This window comes from Blastomyces gilchristii (genome assembly GCF_000003855.2).
Source record: "Blastomyces gilchristii SLH14081 genomic scaffold supercont1.43, whole genome shotgun sequence".
Taxonomy (NCBI): Eukaryota; Fungi; Ascomycota; class Eurotiomycetes; order Onygenales; family Ajellomycetaceae; genus Blastomyces; species Blastomyces gilchristii.
Genome location: NW_003101640.1, coordinates 170,145 through 181,963, shown reverse-complemented (window position 1 = coordinate 181,963; position 11,819 = coordinate 170,145). Strand labels below are relative to the sequence as shown.

At 28.1% G+C, this 11,819-nt stretch overlaps 1 protein-coding gene across 1 annotated transcript; it reads right to left on the bottom strand.

Moving 5' to 3' along the window:
* Positions 1-168: 168 nt before the first annotated feature.
* Positions 169-399, bottom strand: BDBG_18020 (uncharacterized protein; the record flags this gene model as incomplete). The annotated part of the gene is made up of 1 exon (XM_031725613.1): positions 169-399. The coding sequence occupies one exon, from the start codon at positions 397-399 to the stop codon at positions 169-171; it is 231 nt and encodes a 76-aa protein (XP_031581421.1).
* Positions 400-11,819: the final 11,420 nt, after the last annotated feature.

The window sequence follows — 11,819 nt, the reverse complement described above, 5'->3', positions numbered from 1 at the left end:
TGACATTGATAATTGATTACACTGGTACAATAAGTTTTGGAAACTCAAAATTTATTTCATTATTACTAGTAGTCACAAACCTATAACTAACTAATATAAAAAGAAAAAAACTTTTTCTACTCATTATCTTTCTTCTCTTTCTCATTCTTCTCATTATTCTTTATAATTTCACTTCTCATTCTCATTCTTCTTCTTCTCCTTCTCATCTGAGATGATAATCATCTCAAAATCTCTCTCTGCTGTCTTCTCAGAGAAGGATTTCTGCTGCTCTCTCTCAGTCAGGTCAATCTGTGCCTTAAAATCCCGCATTTCCTGGTCTGCTGTCTTGGGTTCCACTTCAGCAGTAAGCAGATTGACATGCTCAGAGAGCAGGGCTGCCTTCTCAATATTCTGAATCATGAAGTGCATTCAAGACCTGAACAAGGCCTTAATCCCCTTCTCTGCCAGCTTCTACTAATCAATTAGAGAACAGAAGCATTATCAAAAATCATTATCTCTTAATAAAAAACTTATCAGTTTTAGCTTCTTTATCTCTCACTTTAATACCTTCTCAATCTTCTTCTATCACTGCTTATTTATAGTAACACTCTTCTTCTTTCTCTCTCTCTTCATCTTGGTCTTAAATCATTCTCAGGACTTCTCCTGGTCTCACTGCTGCTGCATAAGGCTCTTCACTATCTTCTTTTTCAATCTCTCACAGGTGACATTATTCATATTATTCCTATACTTAGTTCAGTCTAAATCTATCAGAAGTGTTACTTAAAATCATTATTATTCTGCTTTCATACAGAGCCTCTTCAAGACATTATAATGTGTCTTGTGATCTGTCTCCCCGCGCTTGAACACCTTCTTCTTCTCTCTCTTCAATCTGTGACAGTACTCACGCGCCTTGATGGTCCGCAGGACTGCAGAATATTTAAAGAGGAATAACATGATTGGTTTTAATAAGTGTTGAGAGAGAGGTGAAGACAGGCAATGATATGATAATAATAGTGATGATGATGATAATGATGGTAATAATAATGATAATGATGATGATGATGATGATGATGATAATGAAAGGAGAAGTGCATTAGAATATATTATTAACTTATTAAACATAAAGAGATAAAGAAACTATTAACAGCTTTCAGAGATGTACAGAAACAGCTACAGTGTTGTATAGCAACATTATCTTCATTCAATGCATACACTATTGATATTCTTTATATGCATTTATCATATAAGAGATACATGCAGAAAACAGATCTTTGTTACTAAAAAGAATAATTACAGTGATTCTCTGTTTTCATATTATAAAGATAAGTTATTCTCATTTCTTTCTTCTCTCTTTTCTCTTCTTCTTCAACTCATCACTAAGTTCAAGCTGATATGAAAACTATTAAAACACTCATAGAAACCCTCAAATTGAAGAGTATAGACTAATTAAATTTTAAATGCAGATGAATTAAATTAATCTAATAATACTAATTATTCATTTCTCTCACAATAAAACAACAGTTGTATCTTCTCTCTCTCCCTCTCAAATGAAACATGGCTCGTGAAAAGCGAGTATCACACCAGGTCATAATGATTAACACAGTCTCAGCACGCAGAGCTGTATACATGCAGTATATGCTGAACTGAGAGACTGTGTGAGTTGCAAATCAACAGCAGCATCCCAGAAAGAGCCATGCAGTGTGGGAAAGCCACAACTCTCAGTCACATATGCAGAGAATGAATCACTGCAGTAAGTGTATATGCATTGCATGAAAGTAACACTTTTTAATAACACTCAGTCTCTAATATCATGAAAATAGAGTCTCTTCATGAGATTTGTTTTTATCAGAAGTTGAGAAATCTTATATTCTTCAAGACCATCTTCACACACCTTGTTCATGAAATTGATGAGAGAAATCATCAATTCCAGCATTCTATTCTTGATGTCATTCAAGTGGTAGCAGAGTTCACTCTGGCCACACTTTTTAAGTGTATATTTTCTAATTATTCACATTTATACAGATATATACTGATTATTTGTTAGATAATATTAAGACAATGACTTATCACAGCCATGTTATTCTCATCATGAGAAATACATGATTGATGATGAACATTGCAAAGACTCTGAGAAGTGAGTATTTTGAAAATGCTGTGACTCTGCAATCTTGATTTTTTTTTATTTTTATTTTTTGTTTTTTTCTTTTTCTTTTCTTTTTTTTTTTTTTTTATTGTGATTTTTTCTTGTGTTTATTTTGTTTTATATTTTTTGTTTTTTTTTGTATTTTATGTTTTTTTCATAATTAAAATTATATGAATTATGATCTGTGTTCAGAAAAGTAATAATATTTGATAACACTCTCTGTTGAATTTTCAACAAATGAGCACTATGTTATGATATTATGTAAGTGAGAAATGATTTTATGATCTTATTTGATGCCATTCTCAATAATGAGATCAGAATGAAAATGTGACTAAGAATTCAAACATATTCTTTATCTGAGACTAGATTTTTATTTGAAAAGTGAATCTGAAATCTTTAATATTTGAAATAATGTGATTTGAAATCAATGTGATGAACACAAATCATGACCAGAAGTAATGCTTTTAGGCAATGTGACAACTGTAAAGTTTGGTCCTGGTCCCAGACACGGTCACACGGTCAGTCTAGCATAGTCTGTACAGTTGAGAAGACATTTTCTTTGAAAAATTATTTTCATTTCAATTAAGAAATCTATTTCAATTCAGTTCATTTCCAGAGTTAATTGATAAAAATGAAGAAGATACTCTTTCTCTGATTATATAATTTAAGCTCATCTTTATAACTCTCAGAGTATAGTTCATATAGATCTTTTCAAATCTAATAGCAGAAGAGAGAATTGAAGCTTCAATTTTCATTCCTTTAATAGAAGATGATTTGAATGCTCTCAGAATTCTTCTTAAAGCTCTGTTTTACAGACTTTGAAACAGTTCAGTGAAATTTCCTTGATTATTTCATTAAACTTGAACTTCATAATCAGCTTCTGAGATAATACAGGCTATATATAACTGTTTCATAGCCTGAAAGAATAGACCTCTCTCTATATTTGATAGTCTGATTATGTTGTTTAATAGTATTTCTGCCTTGACAGTTCTTTGTTGAATATGATATTTAAAATTCAACTTGAAGTTTAATCATACTTCTAATCATTTGACATTTAAACTGGGTTTAATCTCTCTATTTAAAAGAGTCAGAGATAGTTCTTTCTCATTGAATCTAGAAAAGAAATGAATTAACTCAGTTTTATTCATATTAAATTGAATTTGATTAATATCTGCTCTAACAAAGATTTTCTTTGCAGCTTTTTCAATCACTTTCAAATTCTCTTTGATAGTTTTTGAGCTGTAGACTAGATCAATATCATCTATATAACTTGAAGATTGCACTATTTTCATATTTCTATTTTTGAATAGATATGCTGTGTATATTGCAAATAAAATAAGTGAGATTGAAGATTCTTACAGTACTTCTATTTTTATCTCAGTCTTATCTTATTTCATTCTATCAAAGAAAAGTTGTATGATTCTTTTAGATCTAAAACAGTTAACTCATTTTATTAAAGAAAGTGACAGTTTTAATATCTTCAAAGTCTGAATTAACTCTGACTTTGAGATATGCTCAAATGCTTCTTTTATATCAATAAAAACTGCAGCTGAGATCAGATCTTCATGCTTTGCTATTTATATATTATAAACAACTGAGAGAACAGTATTAATTACAGAACATTATTTTCTATCTTTCATTTATTCACTGAATAAAAGAGAGTTATTAATAGAGCTTATAAAAGATAGTTGAGTAGCTATTATCTTTTCTAAAACCTTTTCTAGACAGTTCAATAGAGATATTACTCAATATGACTTAGAAATTGAAGTTTTTCTATTAGGTTTTGCAAGAATTACTTCAGTGACTTCTCTTTAGCATTCAGAATGATATCTATTTTTCAAGAGATTAAAAAAGAGCTTAAAATATTCATTCTTTAAGTAGAACTATGTATTTTGAATAATTAAGTAATTAATTGAATCAGGCTCTGCAGCAGTTTTAACTGAACCTGAGAAGATAGCTGACTCTAATTCATCTTATATAAGATCAGGCCATTCTCAGTCATTTTCATCAATATAGTTGAGAAGTGATATATTCTCTTCCTCTGAATCTGAATCTGATAAGTTTTGAAAGAGAATTCTCATGAAAGCTTGACATTCTTTCTCAAAAAAGTTTGCTGTATATGATTTGTTCTGAAACTCATATTCTGAGACTGGAAGTTTTGCTACACTTCTTGTTTTAGTATAGTTAAAAGCTTTTAAAACTTTCTTTTCTTGTACTTCTTTAAGAAATTTATTCCAGCAGTCTGTTTTAGCTCTTTTAATATCTGAAAAATATTCATTTCTGACAGCCTTGAATCAATATATATACACAGCTGTGAATACAGTCTGAAGATAAATGAAAGACTGTCTTTAGAACTGTGCTGAGATTATTTGAATATCTAGTAATATCTTTTGATTTCACTAATATCTCTGCAGTATTTCAGTCTTTTATTAATAAAACACTTCATGCATATCTGAATGTCTTCGTGATAATATATCTGAATGATATGATGATGTACTCTGTGAAGAAGAAAGAATATACTGAGTATATATAAACTGTATTAAAGGTCTTAAATGAGACAGAACTGTATATTAAGCTTATAAAGTACATCTTCAGTATCTACTGAATTAATTTCCTAGAATATGTAATTATCATAGATGATATTCAGATGAAATCTTTATAAGTTAAGATTATTCTATTATAATCAGAGTGAACTAGTGTTTATAAGATTCAAATATTTCTGAGTTTTATCAATTTCTATAGATAGTTTATCTTTGTATTTATAAGAATCTTCTTAATTCTTATATACATGCTGAAGAGTGAAAATAAGAAGAAGTTATTCTGTAAATAACGAATAAAAAGATTATTAATAAGAGAGAACTGTAAGAACTTTCTTATCTCAGAAGCTTATAAGATCTTTATAAGATTGAAACAGATATTAACAGATATAATAATACTGTTTCACTTTGATTTCTTACTCTTAATCAGATTGAAGACAGATGTCTTCTTCTTTACAATTTCAGAAATATTCTTATAACTACAGTTAAATGAGAATTGAGATTGAGTGATTTTTTGTCTACAGAAGATGCAACTTACAGAGATTAACTATAATATTTATAATCAGAAGCTTCTTATAATAGTGAAATTCTTTCATTACTAGTATTACTACTTTAAGAGTCTTATAATAATAATTACTGTTAGAAAAAATTATAACAGCTTATAACAGTTTACTTCAATCAAGAAACTCTTACAGCAGTAGATTTACTGAGCTTAGAAACTGAGTGAGCTTTGATTCAAGATAGAGTATATTAAGAGAACTAAAAACTCAGTGAATAATCTCTCTTACAGATCTGACTATGTTAAGAAGATCAGAGTAATGAATATAGAGAGACTAGAGAAGGCAGAAAAACTTTATAAAATACTCAGATTAAGTGTTATAAAGAGATTGACTGAAGAGTCTCTCAATTTCTTATAAAAGAATAGAAGAGAGAGAGAGAAGAAGTCTATATAACTGCTCTCTATAATACTAAGAGTCAATACTCTGAAAATCTCTATAAGAATTCTCAGAGAGAGTATCTATAATCTGAAGAGTTTACAGGCTTTAAGAAGTACTGTGAAAGATCTGATATAAGAAAAAACAGAGTATAAGTCTTTATAAGATCTTCTCTTCAGATTGTCGGAACTGTAACTGCAGAATAAATATACTCAGTATATTAAGAAACTACTCACAGTAGAGATTAACTCTGCAGAAATAAAGAATTAAAGAGACTCTAATAATCTCTTATAAAGAGAGAGCTGAATTTACATGCTTATAAATTAGTTTCTATATATAGAACTTATTAAAAGGTATTAAAACTCTTCTCTAACAGATTATTTTATAGATACTAGAACTTATAAGTTACTTATAAGAAAATACTTCTGACTGAAGATATAAGAGCTGGTGAAGAAGACAGTGAATTCTTACACTATTTATCAGAGTTTGTAAATAGTGCAGTTCAGATTATATAAAGAACTTACTTCTCCACTCATTTCACAGAAATCTTGAGAATAGCTGGAAATAAACACTCTTATAAGTCTCTCTGAAAGTATGAACACATATAATATCTGCTTTGACGGTGTACTGATAATGATAGATCACTTTATCAAGATAACACACTTTATACTTACTTATAAGAACTTATAGTTAAAGAATTTAACTTATATATTAAATGTTAAGAAAATTGATCATGAGAAGATATCTCTCTGAAGAGAAAAGCTGAAATCTCTCATAGACTTACAAATAAGTGAACTATCTAAAGAGAGAGAATATAAATAGCATTTAAAGAAGGTCTCTACAATTAATATAAAAGACTCTATTCTGATTTACTCAGATGACTCAAAAAATGAGAGTTTGAACAGATTAGATGCAGATATTGCTTATACTGAAGATAATATCAATTTTATCTCAGATTTCTGAAATTTAGGCTGTGAATCTAAAATCTTTGATGCTGAACTATTTATAATAGTGAAAGCTTTCAAACTTATTAAGATAAAATGTCATAAAAGAGAAAATAGTGTGAAAGAGGCATTAATATTCTCTGATAGTGAATCTGCTTTGAAAAGACTTAGAAATAGTCAGATTTATAATGATTAAATGAATCTTGAACTGATTTCAAATTCTGTTATGAAAATTCAAAAGAGAAGAATATTAAAAGTGATAATTTATCTGCACTGAGTTTCTGCTTATATGAATATTCATGACAATGAATTGACTGATTCAGTGATAAAAAAGGGTTCAGAATTAAGCAGATCTATTCAAAAAATTATATTCTGATCTTTTATAAAGAGCAAGATAAAAGAATCTTATTTAGACAAGTGAAATGAAAGCTGGCAGAAACAAAAGAAGAGTATACATTATTCAAGATTTGAAACAAAACTCAAGTGAAAATCTTGTGTAATTAAATATAAAAAGAAAATATTCTCATCTATAATTCAGCTGAAACTAGAACATGATTATTTCAAATCTTATATACAAAGATTTGATAATAGATTTGATTCAACAGAATGCTCATTCTGCAATGAAAATGAAAATCCTGAGTATATTATAATGTATTGTGTATTATATAATAATCTCAGAGTCAGATTGAAAGAGAACTATGATTTAAATTAATTAAATATAAGATTCTTATTCTCAACTGAGACAGGAATTAAATACTTAATAGACTTTCTATTACAAACTCAAGCAGCTACAGAGAATAACTGAATTCAGAAATATCTAAATATGAACAGGTAGAAATTGATCAGATATAGTCTGTTAAAACAGTTATATACTATCTTTTTATAATTTTATTTTATTATAGTCTCTCTTTACTTTACTTTTTCTAGTCTCTCTTTACTTTACTTTTTCTTTTCTGTTCTTTTTCATCTATCTATTTAATGTGTCTATCTTTAAGACTTTATTCTCTTTTCTTTTGTCATGATATTTTCAAATGATTTCAAAGTATTAAAAGATGTTAAAATACTGCAATTTGTAAAGAGTTTTTATATTCTGAGCTAAAATTTTCTGATTTTACATGTCTTAAATTGATACATGTATAATAGTTAACTTTTTAGATATTAGAAAAACTCTGAGAACTAAAAGTTCTTAGATAGATATCATAGTCTCTGACTGTATACATCTATAATTGAAGAATAATTATAATAATAATTTAACTTATATCTTTATCTGTAATATGATTCAGTTATATGAGTTGTCTGTGAATATTATCTCAGATAGAAAATTAAACTTTATAGAGAAGTTTTGCTCTGATCTAATAACTATACTGAAGATCTTATAAGATTTAAGTATAGCTTTTTATTAATAGACAGATACTCAGATAGAATATCTAATAAGTATATTAAAATAGTATCTATAATACTTTGTTAATTATAGTCAGAATAACTGAGTGCTTTAATTATTACTTACAGAGTTTATATATAACAACTCAAAGTATGTCAGTACAGATAAAACTCTCTTTAAGATACTACTGAGACTATGCCCCGGTAGCTGAATGGTAATACAGTCACTCAGTAGTACCTTGACATGGAAAATCAAGACGTGTGAGTTCGAAACCCGCAGAGAATATATTAAATCCGGAACTAAAGCACTCCGGTTTCTAATACAAATACAGAGGTGTATAAATTGCTTCAATAAATCGCTCTATATTTCTGAGCTGAGAAGTTATTATCACATGTATCTAATTATCACTTCTTGTATTTTCCTATATTCTTGTTATCTTGACATGATCTTAACACCTGTATTTCCTTCTGTATAATCAACACTTGGCCTGTATTTAACATCGTGCAAGAACTCATTATAAGCTCCGCTTGTATATAAGTATAATGAAAGAAGAATAATAATAATAATAATTACTGAGACTTATCTGTGAATAATCTTGATAAACTTGTAAGAACACACTATAGAGTGTGATAATGTCTGTAAACAGACTGAGAGAATTTAGAATATCTGAGAGAAAGCCTGCAAATTCTTGAGACAGACTTAAGAGTATTAAAAGAGATACTGTAACTCTAAGCATATTATAAAGAGTTTTAAGAAAGATAATAGAGTCTGACTGAGTCTGAAAAATATTATTATACAGATATCTAGTAAGAAGCTAAATCTCTTATAGATAGAGTCTTATAAGATTATGAAGAAAGTTAGCTTATAGTTCTATAGATTAAAACTGTTATCTGAGTTACAGATATATAATATTTTTCATATCTCTTTACTTTGTAAATATAAGGAATTCTTAAAAGAGAATTCTGTAACTCATAGACTGGCTGCCGGGATCATGAATTTGACATTTGATTTCATTTAATCTGATTTCATACATCTCTTAGCGTGAATCCCGCTGGGACTAATCATTAAAAAAACATGCAAAGTGACTATATATCAAATCTCAAAATGAGATTATGACTTAGAAAAAATAAGAAAGTGATTTCATTTAATCTCATTTAGTCTCATTCTTGGCATAAAGTAACTATTTTTAGACATTTTAAGGTTTTTTTAGACTATTTTTAATTTTTTAAAAAGTAACACTTTTTGATAACACTCAAATGAGATTTAAACTCATTTAAAACAATAAATGTAATTTAAATTAAGAAGTGAAAATCATGATCTCATTTGAAAAATATGATAAGAGTAGACAGTAAGTCTCACTGAGACAGTATAAGACTACTATATAATCTTAAAACCGTGTAATGAAATCAGTTAAATTGATAATAAGACTATCAAATATTCTAGTTCTAATCTCAGACACGGTTACACAGTCAGTCTAGTGACTCATCACTCTGTTTATTAAGTACTAGAGAGTGAAAGAGAATGTCAGATTAAAGAGATTATTAACTCAGAGAAGTCAGATTATAAGCTCTGATCCAAGATTCAGTGATAAGAGTATTCTGATAAAATGAATAAATTCACTTGAGAATTATCTGAGTAGATAAGATATCTGTAAAAGCTGAGACATGACTTTTTTATCATGAATTCTGATAAGTCAGAATAATACAGTCTTCAGTAAGAACTTAATTATAATAAAGATATTAACACTGTTATTTACAAATCTTAGTCTATAAAAATGATAAGTTTTCACTAGAATGAACAGTTTGCAGTATATATAAAAAGAAGAAGAAATCATATTATTATTAAACTAAAAAATAATAAAAATAAAGATTAAGCTATAAACACAATTTAGTAATTAATAAAGAAAAAATAAAGAACACTTATATTTATATTCTTATTACTTATAACACTTTACTTCTCTGCAATTATCAATTCTCTTCTTTAAAGAAGTAGAGAGTATTATATCTATAATACAGATAATTATTATATTTAATAGCAAAGCTGCTGAAAACACATAGACATTAAGAAAGTCAGATATCAGAGAATATACAGTTGCAGTAGAACCTTGAGAGCTGATTATCTATATATATTATCAGATACTTCTTGCAAAGCTGTGTTCACTTTCTCAGTTATGCTGAAGTATTCAGCTCAGAAATCATTGAGACACAGAGAGAGAGCTTATGTACTCAGATTAACTTTTATTATAAATTCATAGTATTTACATTATCTTAATTATCTTACAGGTACTCAAAGACTCATCTTCTATTAATATCAGAATTTTAGAAATGCACTGCAGTGTGAGAACTGTTGATAAAGAATTTACATATATTTACATATATCTGATCAGTAATAATGTGAGTAGAGAAAAGATGATCACAGGCCTGCAGAGCTGCAGAGAACACTAATAGTATAAAGAGCTTTACAGAAACTGTTAGCTAGAGTCTATAAGAAATCACTTACAGAGAGACTTATAGTAAAGAGTAAAACTGTACTACTAAGAGTCAGAAGCTGATCTGAAAAAAACACAGAGTTAATTACTGATCTGAAGATCAGATGCAGTGATAAGACTGAGAAAGATAAAGATACTATTATAAGTAACAGTGCTTCTATAACATCAGTTAGTAGAAAGCAATCAGAAATATTATAGAAATACTTATAAGAAGCTCAGTAGCAGTCAGACATTATTTATAAAGATATTGAAAATAAGAAAATTTTTTATTCTTGAGAAGTTCTTGAATTAATATACAGATATTGTTAGAAACACTCTCTCTCTATTATCTGAGTGAAAATACTTTATAAATGAATAAAAATACTCATAGTTTGTAAGAATAAGAGCTGTTATAGAAAAAGAGAAAAGAAGATAAGATTCTATAGATAGATCTGAAGTATTTATACTACTCTAGAGAGATTTATCTACAGTATGAATAATTCTGCAAAATAGTCAGATTAATTTAGTAAATAAAGAGTGATTATAAATCATAGATCTGAATCTTTCTATATAACTATAAAGAGTGATTATAGACTGTGAACATCTTGATTCTACAATTCTACAGAGTTAATAAAAGAATTAAAAATTTCTTACAACTCTACTGTGTTAAAGAATAATGATTTATAAGAATAAGTAAAAGATTAACTTATGAATACTTCTCTTTAATAAGAATAATATCACAGAAAGTAATTTATCTGTGAAATGAATTTATATAGCAGTCGCATAAGAATCTCATGAAAAAATAATTGAAGATTAACTGAAACTCTTTAGATTGAAAGATGTGAAATAAATCTATATAATAATTACATGAGAATCTTACAGAAATAGTTGAGAGTCAACTGAAACTCTTCTGTATAAAAGATGTGAGATCAATCTGTATAATAATCAGAGAAAGATCTACAGGTTATAAAGAATCTTATAGAATAAGAAACTGAGTGACAGACTCTTTTCTCTTCACAGTAATAAGGGATTTTTCCTCACTAAGATTTTTTATAGAGATGAAAAATTTTTAGTAAGTATTACTGCAGTGCTAAGTCTGATTCTATGAAATTACTCAGTAAAAGACTTTGTAAATAAAGTCTTAGAGAGAGAGAAGTATGTAAGAAATCTCACTTCTTACAGACTCTTTATCTATATTTCTATCTCTTATGTAATTAATAGAGTTAGCATCTCTTGTCTACACACAACTATATAGACTGAAGTATGTGAATACTATTCATAACTCAGCTTTAATACTATTATACATTTAATTTTCTACATTTTATCTTTCAACTGTGAACACTTCTAGTAGCTATCAGTACATATCACATCAAGCTGCAAACATCTGAAAAATCGCCTGCGAGTACTTTATTCTTACAGCTGACAGAAAGAAA